Genomic DNA, 24,079 nt, shown 5'->3' with positions numbered 1-24,079 from the left:
GCTGGGCACATGATGCTATCCAGCGGCATCCTGAGCTAATTGCTGAAACCAGGCCCAGTGGGGGCCCTTAAGCTTTGAGGGTGTCTGGGGGCACAAGCAAAGGCTGGAGCTTTAGGGCTAGGCCTTCTGCACCATTCAAAGTGAAGGAAACAAGAACTTCATGGATCAGGCAAGACCCTCCTCCCACTCCCCCTTCCTTGCTTAGGGACCCCAAGGACTCACCAGTCAGTGCCCTCAGCCAAATACCTGGGCTGAGGAGTCTGGAGTTGGTGGCCGAAGTCGAAGCTGGGGTGGAGGCGGTGTGGATGGACAGACACACGCTCCTGACTCCGCCTGCATGGGAAGGAGGTGTCAGGGCTGCCCAGGGCCAGCGCAGCTCCCATGAGCCTGAGCCTACAGCCTACAGAGCGGTGGCCTTTGTCCCTCTTCCTAAATTCCAAGGACGTTCCCAGCCAGCAGCGACTGAAAACTCAAACATTCCTACTGTCTGGGGACTGCCCCCTACATACACCATGGCTCTTCCCTCCGTGCGTCTACAGCCAGCCACTTGTCCCACCCAAACTCTCTGGCCTCCTCTGCTCCTTCTCCTACTTCCTCCCTCTGAATTTGGGGTGGGCTGGCTCCAATACACATAGATGTGCCTCCTGTAGGCTTTCCCACACCTGTGCACCCCTCAGCTCCTGCCACGCCCCTCTCTCCTCCAACCTTCTCCACACTCTTCCCAGCTTTCACCGCCCCAGGGAAAAGCACCACCTGCGGGAAGACCTCCCTACACACTCCAGGCATGGTGACCTCTCCTCCCTTCGACCTGCTGCAACCTTCACCTTTGCCCCCAGCACCCAAACCCCTGCGGTCACGGATACTTAGAGCCTTAGAGTCCTTGAGACTCCTTCATGGGGTTCATTAGGTCAAATTTATTTTCATAATAACACTAGGATGTTACTTGCTTTTTTCCTCTCATTCTCTCACAAGTGAATGGTGAAGCTTTCTAGAAACTGCATGCGATTCTGCAGTAGAATGAATGCAGGAGCAGACATGAGAACACAGCTGTCTTCTATTAAGCCAAACATTAAAGAGATTACAAATATGTTTTTAAAAAAAAGCCCCTCCTCTCACTACCTGTCTATATACCTCCTTTTCAAAAAAGATACTATTGGTGTTAACATATGAGTTTGTTATTGCATTTTTAAACAAATTAATACATATTTTTAAATCTCTTAGTTTTAATTTCCAAGATAGTAGGTGTCAATAGTTGTAACCCACATAAACAGAAGCTTGTGTAATCCTCAGTAATTTTTAAGAGGGTGAAGGGTCCTAAAACAAAAATGTTTGAGAACTACTGATGTAATCTCATTCTCTTGACAGTTGAGGCTCAGAGAGGTGATATGACTTGCCCAGGGTCCCACAGCTATTTCAGACCTATTATTGTCTAATTTTACTCTCCATTGGTTTCTTAGCTGGTCCCCCACAACCAGACCATGGGCTTTCCGACCGGAGGGCAGAAGCAGCTGTGTTCTTTGGGGTTGCTTAGGGAACTTAGGTGTTAGAACCAGATGATCATGAAGCTGCAGGGGACATGAGGGATCCCATCTCCCACACCTTGAGCACTATAAACCGCCAGGTACTCGGCCCCAATCCCCACACCTGGGTGATGTGACAAGGACACACACTGGCTCCCCAGGAAACCCGCGTCGGGTCCAGGTGGCGCTCACTGCCCGAAAGGAACACCTCTAACTGGAGCAAAAGCTGCCTCCCCCCCCCCAGGGAACCCCCAGGTGACCCGCCCGAGGCCCGGCCCGGCCCCGCCCACCTCGGGTGCGAGACGAGCCTGCGGTGCTGCGCTTCCAGGAGCTGCTGCTGCAGGAGGTATTGCTGGTGCAGGGCCTGAGGTAGGAAGGAGGGACCTGTGACGTCCTGGAACTGCAGGGTGGGCAGCGGAGTCAGCGACTGGTGCAGGGTGCCGCTGTGCTGGTGGGCCGGGGCCATGTGGGGGCTGAGGCCCGGCTGCGACTGCACGGGGTGAGCCAGGGGGAAGTCGGGCGCCAGCTGCTGCGGCTGCGGGGGGCCCAGGTGGAAGTGGCGGCAGGAGGTAGCGTGAGGATGCTGAGACCTTTGAAAGGGGGCACCTGGAGAGGCAAGGACAGAGAAGACTCCGTGAGGACCCGCCCTGCGCCCCTCCCCTGCCGAGGGGACGCCCCGCAGCTGGCAACACTGGGGGCCTTCACCAGAGCACAGCGATGTCACTGCTTTGAGATCCACGTGGCCATCCTGAACCAGCGCAGGTGGAGGCTCTGTGCAGCCTGCGGGGGGGGGGGGGGGGGGGGGGGTATTGTTCTGCGCAGCGAGCAGAAAAATGAACTACTTGTTAAAGGCATTGTAAGGCCCCTGAAGGCAGTTGGGGTTTCCTAAATTAGACTCCTCCCATGCAACTTCATTGGCCCTACTGCCCCTTTTAGGAGATGCCACCTGCAGAAAACAGAGTCCAGCCTAGCCAAGGACCCAGCCCATAGGGAGCTCTGATTTCCAGAGACAAAACAAGCAGACATTGTTTCCCATGTAGTTTGTGAGCAAGGAGAATCCAAAAAGTCACTTTTATTTAAATAAAAATGAAATATTTTCTCCATGGGGAATGATCCAGCTTTCACCATGGGGGTCCTTTACTAAGACAAGAGAGAGAAAGGACTTGGCACTTTAGAAACGTTTCCAGGGGCTTCCTGCCAGACATGGCAGGTTCAATACATATCTGCTCTTTCCAGACCCCACTGAAATGAGAGCAAAGGCATAACAAGATAAATAGATAAGGACGGAGAGAACAGTAGAAGTGACACGCGCAGGCAACAGATGTCAGCAGATTTTTGGAAGATGGAAAGCAGATGGAGGAATTAGCAGAACTGAGAAACCGGAAACCCAACACCTACCGAAGGGGTGGTCAACAAGAAGTGGACAGATCTTTCCACCCATGCTGGAAAGGCCAGGAATTGGAGGTGCTGGCTACTTTGGAAGGCAGGAGAGAGGGCCACCCATTATAAGTCTGTATGAGGACCAGTTCTGTCTGGGGCTTCTCCCCTTTCCCATGGAAGCACGGACTACCTACCCCACCCTGACATTTTGTAGGGAAACTGGGCCAGACAGGCTCCAATAGAGGAGGGCAGGTGTGCAGCAGCATGTTCAAACAGGGGCACCCCTTTCTGCCACTTGGTTCTGAAAGCACTGTCACCTAGCACACTGGAAACTGATCCCAGAAAGCGCTCTATAGATACTTCTGGTTGGGAGTGCTCTAGTAAAATGGTTGGGTTCCCCCATTGGCCACTCTAATGAAGCCCATAAATTTAAAAGTACACACACACACACACTTATGCACAATTTCCAGACAGCTTTAGTGACCTACTCATCACTATGAACAGATAAGCCCAAGGGTAACCAGTCTCTGAGGAAGACTCCTGGATGAAAACAGAGAGAATATATCAAATTTTAAAAAGAAGAAAAGAAAAAGAACTCAAAGGAACACAGGTAACACATGGACCAGGAAAAAAATAAACTTCAAAACACTATGATGAATATTCTCTGAGAAATAAAATATTGGATCCATGAAACAAGAAGCTTTTTTAAAAGGAGCTATGAGAAAACAAGAAAGAGAGCTGTTGGAAATTAAAAACAGAAGAATGGAAGATAAAGCTGGGGAAATTTCCCAGGAAGCAGAACAAGAAAACCAAGAGATGAGAAATAGGAGAAAACCAATATAAATACAGAAGGGTGGGTTGGAAGGTTCCATACGTGACTAGTGAGAGAGAAAAGATGGAGGAAACAATGGGGAAGAGATTATGAAAAATATTGCAAAAAATATTTCCCAAAACTGACGATCTGAGTTTCTAGATAGAAGAGACTCTCTGAGTGTGCAGCAAAATAGATGGGAGAAGAACCCCACCCTGAGGAATCTGTGAAGTGTCCAAACTGTAGGAGCAAAGATGATTCTCACACTTTCCAGAGAGAAAGCAAACAGGGGCCACACAAAGAGTCAGGAGGACAAACAGCATGAGATTTTTCAAGAGCATGAACACAGTAGAGCAACTGCCTTCAAGGTACTGAGGGGAAAGAAGATTTCAACCGAGGACCTCATGCCCAGCCGAACTATTGATTGATCTAGTCTGAGAATAGAATAAAGACATTTCAAACATGCAGGGTCTCAAAACAAACAACCTTCTCGGCACCCTTTCTCAGTCATAAACCCAGAGAGAGGAGCAAAAAATAGGGGATAAGCACTTGAAAGACATGGGCTTTCCCAAGCTGGGCAGGGACTCCAGCCACCATTTCAGAGGACAACAGGAGGATGGGTGCTCCAAGAGGGTGTCTTGGAGGCAGGGATGGAAACGATAGGATTACTGAGAGATTTTAGCCACTCAAGCATAGTATTTGAAGGAATTTTGCAATTTGATGGAGAATTTGGTAAGAATTTATACAAATGTCATAAAAAGCAAGGCAGCCAAAGAATAAAATAAAGTAAAATAAAAGGTAGTTATTACCTCCAAGGAAAGAAAAAGTTGTGCAAGGAAGTGTAATTATTATGCACTGCTTGTTTCGGCAGTGAGCAATATTTATCTATGAATAATAAAACTAACATTAACAAACTATGTTGGAATGGAAAAGGACGCTTCTCTCTTAAGAAGAATAAAATATATTATGTCAAAATGGAAAAATCAACAAATAGCATTATAAGAGATTATTTAGAAAGTTACTTAGTAATTTATGTATTTCGGGAAGTAGATACCCAAAGACAGGTGGGCATGTGTTGAGCACTGGGCTATAGGGGAGGGCAAGGGGCGGACACATTACCACCTGTAGCTTGTGTCTCGGTGCTTTTCAACTTTGTAAATGATGTGCACATCATCGATAGATTTTTTAAAAACAACTACTTATAAATCCAAATGAAAATAAGAAGAATTTCTGACTGCCCTCAAATGAGTTAGGAAAGAATCTTCTAGAAGGGTAATTTCTACCAACATTCTGGATAAGTAGGGCCTCTCCGCCCATTGAATTCTGGCTTTGTTGAATCCCAGAGCCTGGCCAGAGCAAGCAGACACTAGATTCCCCTTCTCCCTCACTCCACCACCTGTTGTCACGCCTGACCATCAGAAGAGAAGAAGGCTGGTCAACCCAAAATTCCAGACACATCACACACATTCCCACTGAGGGGCCCTTGCTCACGTGTCACCAGCTGCCTTCCTCATCTTTAAAGGTCACCTCTTAGCTCTTCTCAAAATGCCTCCCCTGCCCACCACCTCCTCTGAGCTCCTGGAGAACGCCCTATCTGCACCACTCTTTTGGCACCTGGCAGGGGATACCTTGAGCTGTGTCTTCACACTTGCCACCCCCAGCTGGCTGAGCTTCGTGTCTTACTGTTTCTGGATCCCCACGCACCTATCTGGGAGCTGGCATTCAGTGAAGACCTGCTGGCTGATTGTCAGAGGGTCTGAGGGAGGGACAGCCTCTCCAGAGACTGGTAGCCCTGAGACTGGTTGATGGCAGACTGGTTCGAAATTGAGAGGAAACGGGAATGACAGGAAGGACCAGGTGAGCTCCAGGTTTGGAAGCTGTGGCTTGGTGGGGACAGCGTGGGCCAGGCTGCCCAGCATCCTGCCATCAGGGTGCCCACTCTATGAGGGGAGTCTTCAGATTTCCATGAAGGCCCATTAGGAAGAGGGCCCACTGACCCCCCCAGCCCAAAGAGGCTGTGCTCTCCTGCCACCTGGACCCTCTAGGTGGTGCCCTGGGAAGGAAGAGAAAGTGCCCTGTCTGCTCTTCTGGCCTGTTCATTTGTCCATGAACCAAAGTGAGAAAAGGGAACCAAAGTGTCCATTTGTCCCATATTTCAGGCAGTTTCTACCTGCAAAGCCCCTTTGACTTCCATTCTGGGACTTTGGGTCCCTCTCCCTCCATCCCCAGAGGATTCTGAGTCTTAGCATCCCTTCCCAGGAGGGAATTAAAGCTGGGAGACAGCCATTCAGGGACCCGGGGCTCTCCTCCATCCTCTGTCATTTAGGGTCTGTGAAAGGAGCAGAGAATAGCTATTCTAACCAGTCTCTAAGACGGGAGCAGTGAATTCTCAGCATAGAATATCTGGGCCTGTGACAAGCCAATGATCAGTGACTTCTGAACAGCACTTACATCCCAAAATGCCCCCATCAATAGACAACCCACAATTTTTCCCATTAGAGTTACTCCCTTTGGTTAAAAAAAATTATCTCCAGATGTCCCTGATTACACTATCCACTTATCATACTTCCTCAAGGCTGAAATGCCATCGATTGCGAGCTTCAGCAAGAGTGAAATAACCTTTTGAGAGAGTGGGGAGCATGAAGGAGCTCCCACCAACAAGGCACCCCACCAAAGAAACACACCAAGTATAGGACACATATTAGTTTTGGAAATGGAAGAAAAATGTGTGCATCTTTGAATTCAGAAAACCAGTGCTCGTAGCTGAGAGTTGACTAGGAGCAAGCTCCTTCCAGCGGAGGGACCCCCGGGCCTGGGTAAGGTGGGGCAGAGCTCGGGAGGGAGCCCCCGCCCCGGTCTAGCCCTACACAGCTGCAGCAGGGGAAGCACATGGTGCGGGGCTCGCCCATGCCCACCCACCTGGCACACGTGGGACACAGCAGGTGCTCCACAAAAGCCTGGGGATTGGTGACTGACTTGTGCCTCGTGGGCTGGGAGCCCGAACAGACTGGCAGCTGGAGAGTGGGTGGATCTGGGGACAGCCCCACAGGGGAGGGAAAGGTGGGGGGAAGCCAAGGACTCTGGGGCTAAGGGCTGGGGGCACGGTGGGCACAGGTAACAGTGACAGAGGCCCCAAGTCTCTGAAAGGCTCACTGACCCTTATCTGGGAAAGGACAGAGCAGAAATTTGAACCAAGGTCTTTCCTGAAAGCAAATTGTCAACAGGAAGGAAGGCACAGAGCCCAGGGAACTAGGAGGCTTCCTGAGCAGAGGTGGCCATGAGGGGTCCTCCCAAGGAGGAGGGTGGTGCAGAAACGAGGCCAGTCTGTGAGTTCGGGCCTAGGGGCACAGTCAAGGGCCTGGAGGGGTCAGGGGGCAGCCTCAGGGCCAGGCCTAGGCCAACGAGTCAGAGTACCAGCGACAGTGACGGAGACAGCAGAGCCATGAGGCCTAACAGAAGCTCTCCAGAGCAGAAAGCCTCCTGAGTGGGAGAAATGTTCTAGCTGCTTTCTCCTCTGGATCAACATGTTCGCCCTGAAGTAAAGGAGCTGTCATCCCCAAGAGTCCAGGGCCCAAAGACACCACCTGCACACCCTCAGACAAAGAGGGAAGGGGAACAGGACAAAGGCAATGGTGGGAAGGTGACACCTCCTTGCCCTGCGCTGCTGCGCATGCAGGGGCCCCTGGTGATAGCAGCTGCTAGCGGGTGGCTCGGGCACAAGGGCTGCCCACAGGCCCTGGGGCAGAGTCTCCCAGCTGACCAGGGAAGCTCCCCTGCTCCTCCCAGAGAGATGGGACCCTGGGAGCGTAAGACGGGACCCAAACCCTCCAGGTCTCCGGGGACGCCGGCCTGGCGCGTCCCAGCCTCTCCCGGCCAGTTCTCAGGGTATCAGGTTCCCACTGTCCCACAGCTCGCTGACCCAGCATCACCCTCCCTCAGAGTTGGAGGCAGAATAGGCGGTGGGGTGGAGAGGGGTGCTGAGCGGGGCCCACAGAGTCAGAAGGGAGGGGATGCCCCGAGACTCCCTCCTCAGGGTCCCAGGGCTGGGTAGGGGAGAAAGAGGATGGGAAACAGCTGGAAATCTGGTCCCCACTGAGCCCTTTCCCAGAAGCCTGGGCTGGGGTCAGAGTTGACTCCTTTCCAAAAAGCCTGCTCTTGAGCAGCAAAGCAAACCAGTCTTCTCTGGCTTCAAAGCCAAAGTCCTAGAGGTCAGGGTGCCTCCACTTGCCGTCAGACCCAGACAGGACATCAGACATCTCTGGGCCTTAGTTTCCTAGACTTGTGACCCACAATGACGACACGTGATCCTATACACCTGCTAGAAGGTCTCAGCTGCCTGAGGCCATGAGCTTCTTCCCACCAGGCCTCTCAGTTTGCTCCCTGGGAAGCCAAGTGGAAAGCACCAGAAGATGTTTGTGGACTGACTGCCGTGCTGGCCCCCAAGGGCCCCCAACTGGAAACCCAGCCCCACATCTCCTGCTGCAGCCTCTGTTGGGATCCGTGTGATGCCCAGCATCTGAAGCAGGCTCAGTGCAGTGAGAAGCAGGGCAGCCCGGGGCTGACCTTCAAAACCCACCTTCCAAAGGGCTACCACGTTATCCTAAAGCCCAATTCTGAGCATTCCCTGCCCAGATTCCTCCTCCTGGCCTCTCTCTCTCTCTCTCTCTCTCTCTCTCTCCTTGCCCCGTGTGACCTTCCCTCTTACCCCTCCCAGACCCTCAGGGGCCTTGCCTGCCTCAGCCCTTTATGGCCATTCTGCTCCTCAATCTACTCAGACTGCCATGCCACTATAGCCTGGACTACCCCGGGGCAGATGCCTGTCCCCTCAGAGCGTTCCAGGGCCTTCCCAGCCACAGGAGATACCCTCCCCATTTCACTGTGGTGTTCCCCTCTTCTACTTGACATTTCATTGTTGGGCAAATTTTACCTCCCAAAAAAGATGTGAAGTGAGTGCTTTTGGGGCAAATACAACGCAGTAGATGCCCTTTGTTCTTAGAAGGGGCTTAGGAATCTTCCAAGGTTTGGGAGGGGAGAGGGAAATAGATAATGAGAGAACAAAAGGGAAGAGGAAAAAGGAAGATGGGGGAAGACAGGGAAGAAAGGGGGAAGGAAGGAAGGAAGAAAAGGAAGGAAGGAAGGAAGGAAGGAAGGAAGGAAGGAAGGAAGGAAGGAAGGAAGGAAGGAAGGAAGGAAGGAAGGAGAAGAGAGACCCTCCTTATCTCAGAAAAGGTAAAGATTACATTTTTAGCTAGTAAGAAAATAGGAATATTCAATGAATTGTGGAATCATCGAATATTCAAGCTAAGTGATCCTCAGAGAGTGGCTAGCCCTGTGGAACAGACGAGAGCCCCAAAGGGGGAAATGTGGAGTGTCCTATCCAAGGGCTTCGGGGCAGTGATATCTGAGCTGGGCTGGGGGCCTCGGGAGCATGCTCTCTCCCTGCTCGAGCACTGTGATCCCCCTCTCAGCACCCAAGTCTCCACATGCCTATGCATGTCCCCACAAGGTACTCGCAGAGGGGAACACACCTGTCCAGGGCAGGCGCTGATTGGGAATGATCTACTGCAGCCAGGTCGTCCCACCTCCCCTGCCTCACCCCCCTCTGTCTCCCCAGATGCTCCCAGGAGAAAGCATATTCCTCCCTAAGGAGGTAACCATGACACAAGGGACCGGCTGCCGGTGCCCCTGGAGGCAAGACAGGCTGAGGAATAGCCATGCTGATTGAGATTCTTAAGCATGGTCCAGTCCACTTGGGCCTCCCCACTGGTCCAAGAAAATGCCAAGGGCTTGTCCCATGTTCCCAGCCCCTTGGGTGCTTCCATAGCAGGGCAAAGTGTGGAGGCCTGCGTCCGGGTGCAAGGAGGAGATGTAAGCCCCCCAGGGGCCTCCTCTCCCCCAGTCAGACTCCCTGTTCTACTCCATGTGACCCCCAGGGGCCTCCTCTCTCCTCTGCTGATACAGCTCAGTATTCTTGCATCTGCTGAGCCTCCCAATGGTCCACACTGATTTCTACAGCCAGGGCCACATCCAAGATCCGTATGACCAGAAACGCATCCTTTGTGATCCGGTCAGACGCAGGACACAACACTTGGGGAGACAATACAGGAAAGATGGGGATAGGGGGAATAAGTTGTGGGGAGTCTTGAACCGTGGACCAGGAGTCCGGGGTAGACTTCAGGAGCTGAGTACTTGATGGCAGACCAGACAAATCAGAGATGAAAAAGAGGGAAAGTGGGCCATCCGACCAGAACCCAGCTCCCTTACCTCACCCAGGTAAATTGGTTTAACCTCTTCTGCTCTGGTCTGATCAACCCCAGGAGGCCTAGTCCCCAGCTCAGCTCTTTGGGCTGCTAGAGATCTCCTTTCCTCCCTCTCCAGGGTTTGGTTCCCAGACCAACAGAGCCTGGGAAGGAAGTGATATGCCCAAAGGGGTCCTCCCCAGCCCAGAGCAGCTCTGTGAATGCTTCCCCTGGGCCAGTCTTTGATCCCTAATGAAAAGCTCAGCTTCTTCCAAGGAACTGAATTCCAGGCTCTCAAACCACTGCTGGGAGGGGAATTTCCATCCTAAGGAAGCCTACTTGCCCTGGAAGGGAGACAATTAAATCACATACTTCCAACAAGCTGCAAAAGACCAGTGTTTAGTTCCTGTTGCTACCCGCCCCCCCCCCCGCGGGGGGGTGGCCAGGAGTAGGGGCAGGGAGCCTTGGAACAGAGTGCCCAGCAGACAAAAACCACCTATGGAGAATAGGGCTGTCTTCCAGATATCATCCATCCCAGGATATGCCTTTTCTCCATCCAATGCTGAAGAAGGCTATAAAAACATTCCCAGCACACTCATAAGAGGGCATTTTGCGGAGGGCATTTATGGTCAGGGGACCTCACTACATGAGGGCGGGGCCTGGGTCTATGTCATTTACCTATATTCGTAGTGCCTGGCACAGATCCTAATGTATAGTAAGACCTTGCTGAATGAATGAATGAATGAATGAATGAATGAATATGAACATTTGAACACGTAGGAAGTAGCACCTTGCTAAGAGCGTTGGTAGTGCCCCCAGCACATTAGCCTGGGTGCCTTGCCCGAAAGACACCCATGGACAGCATCGCGGACAGAAAGGCAGGTGCAAGTCCAGCTTGGTTGCGGGTGGCCCAGCCTGCGAGGTGGTCGCTGTGAACCACAACCCACTCACGCAGAAGAAGAAGTTTCAGACCCAGCATGACACCCCTCCTCCTGCGCTCCTGGCCTCGGGAAGTAGGGGTCCATCCTGCCGATGGCACTGGTTCACTTTTGTAAACCTCGTGCAGGGACGCCTAGGTCACGAGTCACGTGCTCTTCTCGCATTCCTCATACTCCAGTAAATTTTCTTCAAAACAACAACCAAACCCCTACGACTTTCACGAAGCGCTAGGGCGCTACCTGGACCTGGACGTGGTGGCGCTAGCACTGCCCGGGCCCGGCAGGCAGGCCAGGTGCAGCTAGCTGCCGTGAGGGACGCTTCCTACCGGGGTTCACAGAACACACGCTGCACGCACACAGGGGTGACCAGCAGCCCTGCGAGCGCCCAGGACAGGCTGTGGGGAGCACCACTCCTCTGTGCCCCGGCTCCCAGCAGGACATTTCTTTCTGCTCTGATAAGTGCTCCCGCATGCTCCTCCTCAGAAGAGTGTAGATAGAGTTTAGACCAGGGCCTTCCTCAGAAGCAGGTGTGTTTTGGCAGGATCACAGTTCTGACTGTGGGGTTTCGGAGGGAGGCCAGGGGGGCCAGGCACTGGGGGAGTCGTTGGCCTCCCCAGGCTCCTGAAATCAAGTCGCATCAGTGGGTGGGCATCTGCTTGCTTTCAGAGGGAGCCAGACGCACTTACTGCTCGTGGGCGCCTCCTCGGCCAGCACCCTGGGGTGTGGTGTGTGAGCGAGACAGAGACAAAGGAGGGAGGGACAGAAGCCTTTGGTTGAACTACCGGGGAGGGGAGAAGGGAGCACAGGAGATGGGAGGAAGGCTGGGAGGACAGATGGGATATACTGTGAGGGAGGAGGGAGAGGGAGGAGGGAGAAGATGCCTAGGGAAAAGCAGAGCTATAGGGATCTCACAACTAGTGGACCCCAGATGCCTCCCCAGTAGCAAAGGCCCATCTCAGGTCCCCTCCAGTGACCCTATTGGCCTCTCGGCTGCCACAGGCTTGGTCTGTGAGAGCCCCTGCCTCCCTCCACCCACTGGCCTTCCCCAGGCATTCAGCTCATCACGTGGTCTCCTGTGTACTTATTTCAGGCCACCGTCCCTTCGATTAGGTCACCCCAGCTGGCCCAAGAGCCAGCCCCACAGGCCCAGACTACGCCGGCTCCCATGGAGGAGGGTCCCATACAAGCCCTCAGGAGGCCAACAGAGGCACCTGGCTTCATAGCTCTGGGCTGCAGCCTTGCCTTATGCAGAATGAGCCAGTAGTGGTTCCGCTCACCTGGCAGGGTGGACACCAGACCACCCCACCAGGGAAGGTGCCTCACAGGGAATGAGCCCTGCACCCACTCCTCCCAAGCCCCCTTCTCTCCCCATCAAGCCAACAGGCATGGTCCACAGTTGGTCCATGGCATGGTCCCTGGCATGCTCCAGACAGGGCACCCAGCACCAGGCCACCCCAGGGCTCCTTGCCGACAGAGGCACTGCGGCTGGCCTCCTACTCCTGGGGTTGAACCCAGGGACAATGAAGAGATTCACGGCCCAGTAATAGCGTTCCACTGGAGCCAAAAGCTCCCGGGAGGGAGGTGATGCCTTGGATTAAACATTGCTCCCTGACACTCTTGCTTTTAGGATGCAATTGTCCCCAAGAGGGTAACACGTGAAGTCCCTGATGTTCAGCGTGGGTGACCATGTGGAGTATTCAGTGTGTCCAGAGAGGATGGAGAAGCACGGAGGTGCTGAATGAAGTGGCAGGGCTAGGAGGGGAAGTCTGTCTTTACCTCCTTCGCAGCTCTGCCTAGCAGGCTTGAGAATGAAGACAGGCAGACGGTAAGTAGCCCTTTGCTGGGTCTCAGACTATCCAGCCACCTACGTGCATTTGGTTCCAAACTTGACTGATTCACCCGATATTTGCTGCGTGCCTCTCATGGGCCAGGCGCTGTTCTAAGTGCTAGGGATGCAGCTCTGAATAAAACAATTGAAAAGCCTCGCCATCGTGGGATTGGGGTCTCATTCTGTATTATCTGGTATTGGCACCGCATAGGACAATTCAGGGTGTGAAACATGGCTGGTCTACGGTGATACAGACCGCTGGTGTCAAATATGCACCAGACTTTGAAGACCTAGTACAAATGAAATCATGTAAAAACAAAAATGAAAAACTAACAACTTTCAAACGAATTATATGTTGAAATGATACATTTTGGATATATTGAATTAAATCATGGATTATTATTAACACAAATGTCACCGGTTTCTTTTTACTTTTTTACTGTGGCTGCTAGAAAAAAAATCCAATTATATATATGTCTTACATTGTATTTCTGTTGCACAGTGTTGGTCTAGACACTAAGTAGATATATAAAAAAGTGTGTCATTTAGTGATGATGTTGATAAGATCCATGGAGAAAACTGAAGCAAGGAAGGAGGATGAACAGAAGGGGAATGTTTCAATTTTAGAGCTGAAGGGCTGAGCTTTGAGCAAACGATATCTGGGAGAAGAGCTTTCCCACAAATGGGTCTGCAGTGCAAAGGCCCTGTGGTGAGAGAAGCCTGGCACTCGGAAAACCATCTAGAGGCCAGTGTGGGTGGAACAGAGTGAGGTAGGGGAGAGTGCTAGGAGTTAAGGAGAGATGGATATTGGGAGATCAGAGAACAGATGGCGTGGACTCTTGTTGGCCACTATTGGATGGTGGCTTTTACTCCAAGTGAAATTAGGAGCCAAAGGGGGCATCTGAGCAGGGAAGTGCTAAGATATGGCTCGCTCTGGCTGCTGTGTCAAGAACAAGCCATAGGAATAAAAGAGAAGCAGCAGGGCCCAGAAAGAGATGATGGGTGGGAATGTGGCAGAGGGAGGCAGGGGTGGTCGGATTCTAAATATATGTCAGGTGTAGAAGCAACCAGATTCGCTGATGGACTAGACATGGACTAGGAGGCAGAGGGCAAGGAGGACTCCAGAGCTTCAGTCCTGTGCGACCAAGATTGTGTGGCTGACCATTCAAAACAGTGGCCCCCAACTCCCCCTGGGGGTGTAGGCAGGATTTGTCCCTCATCCCATGGAGAGGCAGAGGTTTTTTCCCTCTACCCCTTAAAGCTGGGTTCGGCCACGTGTCTAACTTTGGCCAATAGAATGTAGTGAAAGTGACATCACACCTGTCCTGAGGCCGGGCTTTAATAAAGAGACGTTGCCCATCTCCATGCTCTTGGATCCTGGCTTCTCCCACATAAACAAGCCCAGGCTAACCCACGGGAGGATGAGGGCCACGTGGAGCCGGGAAAGCTCTCCTGGCTGGGGCCATCCTAGGCCAGCCCATCCCAGCCCACCACAGGTGGATGGCCCAGCCCAGGGAAGACCAGAGGTCCCCACTGAGCTCCACCCAGGTTATGATCCCACTGAACCGGGAGCTGAAGAAACAGTTGTTTGGAAGCCAAGCTTTAGAAGGGTGGTTTTACAGAAACCAGCGAGCTGGTACAGATGATGCTGCCATTCGTCGATGCGGGGACTCAGGGTTGAGTTAGTCTGGATGCCTAGAGAGCAAAAGCCTCACGTCTCCCTGAAACACCCGGCGCACCTGGGAGAGGGCCGGCTGGATGAACCCTCACCGGGTGACGGGCGATGGATGCGTAGATGCGTGAGTGACTTCTCACTTGGCCCCCTAAGCACCAGCCAGGTCCCCGCATCGCCCTTCCCCTGACAAAGCCAAGACAGCTTTCAGTGCCTCCTCTCTGCCCCCAGAGTCCGCCGTCGAACCTGACTTCGGGGTGCCTTCACCAGCGACAGCAATGGAGACCCGAAACCCGCAGAGCCACAGGCTTCCTCCAGAATGTGAAGCACTGATTTTTAGCCTGTTTTTTGACCTCCCACTCCCAGCCTTTCCCCAGATGTGCTGGCAAAGAGACAAATCAATTGTGTTGTGTTTTTCCTGCTCTCCACCCCCATGACATGTTAATTAGCAGGGAAAACGCCAACAGCAAAGTCAAAAAGGCTGAGGGCAGTCCCCCAGCCCTGAGTAGCCAGCTGGCGCGGCACAGCACGTCCTGACTCTGCCATCCGAGGTCGCTGTCTGCTCCCAGGGCTTCGGGCACCGTGTTCGGCCTCCCTGCTTATCTTTCCTCCACCCCAGGTGCTCTACTTCCCTCAGGAGCTCCACTTCGGTGCCTCCGTGAGGCCGACAGTATTGTCAGTGCATCGTGTCACCTCTTAGAAAAGCACTTCCCTAATTGACCCTCACAACCACCCAACACAAGGAATTGTGGGGATTGGCCCCATCTTAGAGATGAAGAAATTGAGGCTTGGAGGGTTAGAGAGACTTACCAACATCACTTGGCCCAGGGCTGGGGATTTAGAGCCTAGTGTCCTCCTGCCGAGCCTCTCTTTCTTTCATTGTCTGCACCATCAAAATAAGGCCAAGAACATCGATGAGGATGCCCCCATAAGCTAATCATAGGTAAGGTCACTGCCTTCGGTTTCCCACAGCATTAACTGATGTCACTTACACTCCTCCTGGCCCAGGGAAGGGGACACTTTGCAGAGATGCAGGGCTCTCCCAGGCCCTGAAACTGCCCCTGCTCCCATCTCCTGGGCTCCAGGTGTCACCTGAAGTGAGGGGTGTCTATGAGCCAAGAATAAAGACCCATCTTGCCAAGGCTCTTTAGAGGTGCTTATATCAAGGCCTGATCCCACACATACTCTCCTGCAGTCCTGATGCAGATTCCCAATTTGCAATGCTCCCCATCTGCAATGCTGTGTGTGCTCCCCATCAGCACTGCTGTGCATGTCCCCCATCTGCAGCACTGTGCAATGTTCCTCATCTGCAAATGCTGTGCAATGTTCCTCATCTGCAATGTTGTGCAATGCTCCCCATCAGCAGTGTTGTGCATGCTCCCCATCTGCAATGCTATGCAATGCTCCCCCTGCAATGCTGTGCATGCTCCCCATCAGCTGTGCTGTGCAATGTTCCTCATCTGCAACACTGTGCAATGTCCCCATCAGCAGTGCTGTGCATGCTCTCCATCTGTAGTGCTGTGACAGCACAGAGTGAAAATGTTCACTGGGTACAAAGTGACCCCCAACAAACCTAATATGGCCTCATGACCCTTCCCAGCTCCCCTGTACCCCTCCCTCTCTGCCAAGTCGAGGGAAGCCATGAGGAGCAAATGGTTCCACATGCTGCACTCACCCTTCTGGAGTCTGAGGGGTGTGTGTGTGGGAGGGGTAAGTGTGTGTGTATGTTCCAGCCTGCTCCCTGGCCTGCCGGAATTAGGCTTGCCTCTTGGCCAAGGGCTACATGCAGCCCTGCTTCACCAGGTCCATCATTTTTTATTAAATAGCTGCTCTATACCCAACACAAAAAGGGGGAATGGAGCATTTTCCCTCAAGAAAGCAGTGGGGTACCTCTGTCCTGGCACCCAGGTGAAGGTGCATTCAAGTCCAGTCTTACTCATAGTGTGGCCTTAGGCAAGTAGCCCAGTCTCTCTGAATTTCAGCTTCCCAACTTGCAAAAGGGGCCTCAGGATACTGCCATCTTGACATCAAGGGTGGTCATGGGTTCAGATAAGACATGCTGGGGTAAGGGGTTCTGGAAAGTGTACAAAGACCCCCACTGGGAGGCCTGGCCTGAAGGGTGTCATAGCAAACGGTCACAGAAGAGCCTGAGGGTCTAGCAGTAACGTCAGGTAAGGTCTGCAATTAGAGTGTCTGCATGGCAGGTGATTTCTGGAAGGCAACATGAGGTCTGATGGCAGTGGTTCCCAAGCGGGGGTCAGGGGGGTGGGGGGGGCGTGGTTTTCTCTGCGTACATCCTTTCTTCCTGTGTGGTTTTCAAAATATGGGAAGCATCTCTTAAAAATAATAATAATACTAGTGTTAAGAACAGCAAAATGGGCAAGTTGGTGGATGTTCTGTGTTGTCCTCGCCCCTGTTTCTGTCCTCTCACTTCCTCACCCCAGTCCCCAGGGCAGCCCATGGGGTCTGCAGCTCCTACTCCTCCCCCTAGGATCGGCCTTCCCCATCTCCCCAGTTTAAAGATAAGCCAACAGAGGTACACAGGCTCATCACATTTCCCCAGGTGGCACGGCTAACACAAACAGTACTGGGGTTCAGGTCCTCAGGACTCTGGGGGGCTCCACAGCCACAGATGGTCCTCTGACCCCACTCAGAACCCACAACTCAGAACTGCTTGCAGAGCCAATGGAAGCCCATCCAGTGGTGTGAGTTCAGGCACCAGGGGACAGGTTGTGGGGTGCAGAGGGTCTTCCCAGGGCACCTTCGGTGTCACCACACAGCCCCCTTCGAGATGAGGCTGGGCTTGAGTGACACTGCTTCAGAAAAGGTGCTGCTTTGGGTGTCACCTTGGCAAGGGTCGAGGCAGTCCACCTTATCCTAATGTCACTCTCTGAGAAGAGGTCCTGCTGGGGTTCCCAGCTTGCAATGTTTGAACCAAGCAATTCTGAAAACCCAATTCAAGACCTGCCACCCCAAGCAAGGAAGTTTTACAGGACTTTTACATAGGCCCCCCCCTGCCCACCGCCTGTCCCCAGCTAAGGCAGAAAGATGCTTGGAACACCTCCAGCCTCTCAGAGAGCTGCACTGTTTGAAGCCGAAGCCTCACTAATTGCTGAACAACCAAGGCCTCGAGTACTCTGGCTGGGGGTTTGAGGATCCTTGTCAGGGAGACAGGGAGGATTTGCCAGCGACCTTGGCAGGGGGCTCCCCTGTGGGTCTCTGCGTCCTCATCTGTGACAGGGCACAGCGGTACATGACCCTCAGGTGTGACATCTAGAGGCATCCCCTCCATGGTGGCTGCTAGCAGCAATTCCATCGCCATCACAGCTCCTCCCTGAGGTGACCTTGTCCTTCCCCAAGAGTCAGGGGCTGTCAACCACCAACAATTCCTTTCCTGTCTTCCCTGCATCCCCTGGCAGGGGAGCACTTCACTGCCATCCACCCTGGAGCTGCTGGGGGTTGGGAGGGGGCGAGGGGGGGTGTGTTGCTAGGGAGCTGAAGTGCAGCAAGTGGGAAGAACCAGACAAAGGAGGGGGCCTCTGCAGCGCCAGGACTGAGAGGCTGGCCTCCCTGGAGCCGTCTCCACCACCCTGGGCTGCACGCAGCATGGGGCTCAGCTCCCAGAGAGATGTGTGACAGGAGGGCACCTGCTCTCTGCTCTCGCTCCCACTGTCTTCAGAGACCGACAGGCAGCTGTGAGTTGCTACCAAGAGTCAAAGACAGTGGCAGACAGCAGACGGGCAGGGACATGTTTGCCCGCTGGCCTGGTGGTGAGCCTCTGGGGCTGCCAGGCAACCAAGACACCAGGGCCGTTGGCCTGCCTCCGGCAGCTGGGCAGTCAGCCCAAACCAGGATATGTCCCTTCCACCCCATGGCCCCTGGAGTCCACCCTTCCCTAAACCAGGACACGTGGTCGTAGCAGAATCCGATAAGAGATGAGATTTTGCAGGACGAGGGTGGGGAGACTTAAACTTTGGTTAAACTTGTGGGGGTGCGGGGGGTGCGGGTTGAGAGGTGAGGAGTTGTGCTTTGATTCCCAAGCTTCCGAGCTGAGCCACTCTCTCCCGCTGAGCTTGAGATCTGCACTTGGGGAAGAGAGGGCATTTAAAAATAGCTCGGCTGACTTGAATACCTCTGCTCCCTGCCTGCTGCAAGTCAGATCCAATTACTCTGCTGACAAGAGGCTTTTAGCCCAGGGAGCTTGGCATCTTTGATGCCACTCCAGGGGGCTGGACGCCATGGTCCCCCGGGCCCTCCTCCTCCCAGTGGGCAACCAAGAGTCTGGGACCAAGGGGATGTGAAGATCACAGACACACATGGCTCAGCCCCTGGCCATACCTCAGGCACGTCCGGCTACTCGGCTGAATCTGGTTTCCCCGAACAACACCCCCCTCTAGTTAAGGCATATATCACATGCAATATTATTATTCGTTTCAGGGGTACCACATATACAACAGGAAGTGCTCCCCATGTTAAGGGTAGTTGCCCTCTGTCACCATACGAAGTTAGTCAGATGTCATTACCTGTATTCCCTAAGCTGCACTTTTCATCCCTGTGACTTTCTTCCTCTATAACTGGAGGTTTGCTTCTCTGAATCCCCTTCACCTATTGCGCCCACCCGTCCCCTAACCCCCCATCCCCTCTGTTACCACCAGTTGTTCTCTTGTATTTCTAAGTCTGTTTCTTTTTGTTTGGTTTTGTTTGTTGACTTGTTTTGCTTTTCGGGTTCCACCTGTGAGTGAAATAACATGGTATTATTTGTCTTTCTCTGTCTGACTTAGTTCACGTGGCATAATGCCCTCTGGGTCCATCCACGTTGGCACGAACAGGCAAGGATTTCGTTCTTGAGCACACCTCTTCACGGTCACATTGGGTGAACAGCCCAAATACCTAACCCGTGCCTGAGATTCCACCAGTACAGCCTCAACCCTTTGGAATGTGAAGACTTTTTCAAGAGGCCCCCACTAAGATCCAAGTGAGCCTCCCTGCGATGGATGGTATGCCACAGTTGAGGACACATATAGGACGTCAACCCCATGAAGCAGGACGTCCACTGTCTGGCTCGCTGCCAGCACGCAGTAGGCACTTTGACAAACGTGTGTTGAAATGACTGCATCCGTGGTAAACGGGTATTGGCAAGAGAATGCAAATGGCTCCATGCAACCCCCTGTCAACTGCAAGAATGAGAAATGATCTCCCGATCCAGAAGCACGTGGCCTATTAATGATAGGCACGTGGCATTATGTCACCACCAAAGGCCAAGTGCAGAGGCCCCTAGGAAATAAAGGTCTCTTTTCCTTTCTCCAGCCAAGGCCCCTGCAGTGCTCAGCTTTTGGCAAACTGGCCCAACCCCCAGCACCTTGCCAGTGACCCTGTTGGCAGCCAGTGCTGGACCTGAAGCTCTTGCCTGCGAGCTTCGCTTTACCTCTCCGTGGAGCTGTCCTCTCCTGTCTACTCTGCTTCTCTCCCTTAAAATCACTGGGTGCTCAGGGAATGCAAACTAAGAGAGCTGTCACTGGGAACGAGGAGAGATCTGCAGGATGCAATTTGCCCGTCTTGTTTATGACACTTGTCACTTCCCATCCTATCCTTTGCCACAAAAGGCTTTGTCTAAGCAACTCTTTACCTGGGTGGAGGCAGGGTCTTGGTCATCTGCCACCCATGCTCAGCCAGCATCTGGCACACACTGGTGCCCAGGAGATGTTTGATAAAAGAATAAGTGTGTGTGTGTGTGTGTGTGTGTGTGTGTGTGTGACAGAGAGAGAGAGAGAGAGAGAGAGAGTCCTGTCAACATTACATAGGCACATGTGCAGAATCCAGGGACTACTTGCTGACCACTTTCCTCAGCCTAGACAATTGAGGAAATGATGCATAAAAGTGCGCCTGCCATGTGCTGTGCCAATGACAAGAGTGGGAGGGACAAGAGGCACTTCCCCTTGCTCAGTTGTATTTACACTTCCTTTGTGACAGATTTCCATTTGTTTGTCAGAGAGGCCCTCCTCCTCAGCCAAGCCCTGGAATGGTTGTTGGTGATAGCTCTGAGTGTTTCCGGGCATTGCTCCAGGTCACAACCAAGATCTCATCCCTACCAGCACCTTCCTGAGGTGAAATTACCATGAAGTATCAGGAGCCTTAGGACCTAAGAATGGTGATCCCTCACCAAAGGCCTGGGCAGTGAGCTCACTCTTCAGTCTCGCAGCCCCAGCGTTCTGACCTTCCCCAGGACACACACAGCCTCCAATCTCCTTCTTCTCCTCCTCCCCACTGCCTGTGGGAAGCAAAGTGTGTGTTCACAGAAGTTGGAATGATGACTGTTGCTGGCACATCATTGGTGAGACACTGAACACCTGGGACTCTCTCATTCATTCTCTCTCTTTCTCTCTCTTCTCCTCCCTTTCTGAAATTTGGGTGGAAAGCAGAAAACAAGTGCAAGGAAAGGAGCTTGACAAGAAGCCAACCCCAGCTAAGCATTGGCTGCCTTAAGAAGTGGGACCAGCAGAGCAGCAGAGCAGGACTCTGACATCATGAAGCCTCAGAGGTGGTAGGTATCTTGGGGAGATCATCAAGAAACTGCACCTACCACCCCAACCACGTGAGCGAGATAGCACGGCCCACAAGTTGGCAGTAAGATTATAACTGGTGCAGCCACTGTGGAGAGGGGTCTGGGGATGGCCATGAAAATCACAAAGCCACAACTCCTGTCCATGGAAACCCCACCTGGCATCCCACAGCTAAGTGCGCACAAGTCCATGGAGATGTTCACAAGACTAGGAACAACCGAGTGTCCATATATAGTGGCATGTGTATTCAGGGAATATTGTGCAGAGAAAAATGACCATCATCTCCAGAATGCCTTGGAGCAAAGAAAACAGGGAATCTGAAAGTTCTCTGAATCCTTTGTCTTATAAATGGGAGACTAAGGGATCCCTGGGTGGCGCAGCGGTTTGGCGCCTGCCTTTGGCCCGGGGCACGATCCTGGAGACCCGGGATCGAATCCCACGTCGGGCTCCCGGTGCATGGAGCCTGCTTCTCCCTCTGCCTGTGTCTCTGCCTCTCTCTCTCTCTCTGTGACTATCATAAATAAATAAAAATTAAAAAAATTAAAAAATAAATAAATAAATGGGAGACTAAGACCAAGACAGAAGAATGAGAGGTCGAAGGCCCTCGCCCTTTGTGGGGAGGGAGAGGGTCTCTCCAGGGTGCCACAACTTCCACCCTAGTCAGATGCCACCAGCAACCCATGGCCCCTCAAGCTCTCCACCCTGGGACTTAGCGACCCAGGGTCAGACAATTCTTTCTTTATTGAATTCAGGCTCCATAATGCCATTGCTTTCGAGAATTTTCTCCAGCACTGTCCTTGGCTACACTAAGGAAGAGTGTGTCACCACCCTCATTTGCACATAGATGTGCCTCGAAACTCAAAACATCCTTCCATCCCTCCACTCCTCAGAAGATCACACCAGTCAAACAGGACTTGCTCGTTCTAGATCACGGGGGCTGCCTCTTTAGACACCATCTGGTTATGGTCAAGGTACCTCCTATCACCCTGCCTCTTCCCCCTCCCCTTCAGTGGAAAATGAATTCGCAGACTGCCTTTCTTTGGGAGCAGTACAGGACATCAACATTTCTCTTTCTCAATCTTGGAAGTTTGCTGTTGAAATGATGGCGGGCATGCATATTGCACCCACTGTGTGCCGGGCACTGTTCACTGCCTCACACATGTTATCTTATGTAATCCTCAGGCCCCCGTGGCATGGCTGCTGTTATTATTCCCTCCCTCTTAACCGATGAGAACACCAAGGCACAGTGAGGGCAAGTAACCTGCCCAAGGACAAACATGGAGTAGGAAACAGCTCTGTGGGCAGGTAGGCAGTGCCTAGGGAACTCAGACTTGAAACAGAAACCACAACTTACAAAAAGGCCCATGCAATGACTCATAAAACAGATAAACGGCACAGCACAGACTAACTAAGCTCAAATGCTTTGACACCAGCTCCTTCACACCCATATGTTCCAAGATAAGACCACAGGCAAATTGATCGGATGCAATTCCGAACAGACTGGCATGTTCTAAAGATATGACTTCTGACTGTTTCTAGCAACCCGCTAGTTTACAAACTCTGATCAAGACCGTGCAAGGATTAATTCCAGCCCCCGAACTCCATAATGCCCCCTTTGGAGGTGCCCCTTGTGTCCCAGAATGTGTGCCTTCCCTGGCTACAGCGGGCTAAAATACCTACCTGGGTTTGGCTACAGGTGCATTGCTGGCGGTCTTGGCTTGGGGTAGGGTGAGGTGGGCCCTTCATGAGATAGACCTGGAATTTGAATCTGGGAAGCCTGGCTCTGTGTACTGAGTGTTTCACCTCTGTAGATGTTGTGTTTCCTCTAGGCAATCGTTATGGATGCAGTGAGCCAAGGTGAAGCCAATCAGATCAGCCTGAGACCGGATCTGGCTGGGCAGGCACCGAGGTATGGCCAAGAGATGGCAAAAGGCAAGAGCTACCCCTTGGCAGATTTCCCCCTTTCATTTCCTCAATGGCCTCTTCACTGTTCCTGGAAGCCGACCTGAGATTCCTCCTGTCTGCCTTCCTCCGCTTTCCACTGAATCATCCATCATAGTGCCTTGTTCTGTTATCTCCCTGGCTCCCTACTCCTTCCAGGACAGAGGCAACCCTTCCCATCTGACTCAAGCCCACCGACCTCTGCCTCACTGAGCTCCTTGCAGGCCTCTATGCATATTGGAGCTTTCCTGCCTCCAAATATCTCCCAAGGATGTTTCCCCAATCAGAAATACAGCCCCCCTTCCTAACATCCATCTTCAAACACCTCAACATTCAGCCACCAACCCGCCTCCCCCAGAAAGGCCTCTCTGCCCCCCTCACCAGATCTTTACCTCCCTGGATCGCTGAAGGTGTCATCCATCTCTGTGCTTCTCAGTAGGCAAGGTTCCCCCAAGCAGCCTTGTGACATTTGTGATGATGTAATGCCTGTGATGTCACCCAACTTTTTACTTGGGTAGATCTTGCCACCCTACCTAGAGTGTACACCCCTTCTAAGCAGGAGTTCCCTGACATGCTTCAAGGCATCAAGCCTAGCGCCAGCTCCCAGCAAGTGGTTCCTTGACCCATCATTTTAAAATTCCATCTATGAATAGCTGCTGTGATTCTTTTTTTTTTTTTTTTCCATGCAAGCCACTGCTGGAGCCCCAGGTCTGGAAACAGCCTTCATATTAGAGGGGATTAACCTTCTACTTCAAAAAAACAAAAACAAAAAAACAAACTACGCAAGACCTCATCTGCCTAGGGAAAAATTCTTGAAGGAAGTACATCAGTAGGTTACCATGGTCTTGTTGGGTGATGGGATTAGGAATGGTATTTTCCAAATTTCTTTTTACATGATTTTATAATGGAGGAAGAAATCAAGCCACAGACTAACAATAAAGGTAATTAATATGTTCCAAAGAGAGAAAGCACATGTGAGCGAGCAAGACAGAGCTGATCCCCAGGCCAGCCACCAGTGGCAGCGCTCAGGCAGGATGTCAGGAGACTGGCTCAGAGGGGCAATCTGCTAGCTCCAAAGGGCTGGGGGGTCTCAAGTGGATGCCCAGGCTAGAGCTGGTCTCCCAGCCTGTGGGGTGAAGGCCACACACTCCCTGGAAAGGGAGCCTCATTCACTGATCCCAGTACTTCAA

At 52.5% G+C, this 24,079-nt stretch overlaps 1 protein-coding gene across 2 annotated transcripts in view; it reads right to left on the bottom strand.

Annotated features, from left to right (window-relative positions):
• ARK2C (arkadia (RNF111) C-terminal like ring finger ubiquitin ligase 2C) overlaps nt 1–24,079 on the bottom strand; it is a 105,277-nt gene that overhangs the window by 18,508 nt on the left and 62,690 nt on the right. For both annotated transcript variants that reach the window (XM_072829467.1, XM_072829468.1), the window contains exons 2-3: nt 1,811–2,126; nt 223–333 (exon numbers count right to left, since the gene is read on the bottom strand). In XM_072829467.1, the coding sequence (XP_072685568.1) occupies nt 223–333; nt 1,811–2,126 (427 nt within the window). The remainder of the gene's footprint in view (nt 1–222; nt 334–1,810; nt 2,127–24,079) is intronic.

The sequence above is a fragment of the Canis lupus genome, chromosome 6 (genome assembly GCF_048164855.1).
Source record: "Canis lupus baileyi chromosome 6, mCanLup2.hap1, whole genome shotgun sequence".
Taxonomy (NCBI): Eukaryota; Metazoa; Chordata; class Mammalia; order Carnivora; family Canidae; genus Canis; species Canis lupus.
This window is presented reverse-complemented; position numbering and strand designations above follow the sequence as displayed.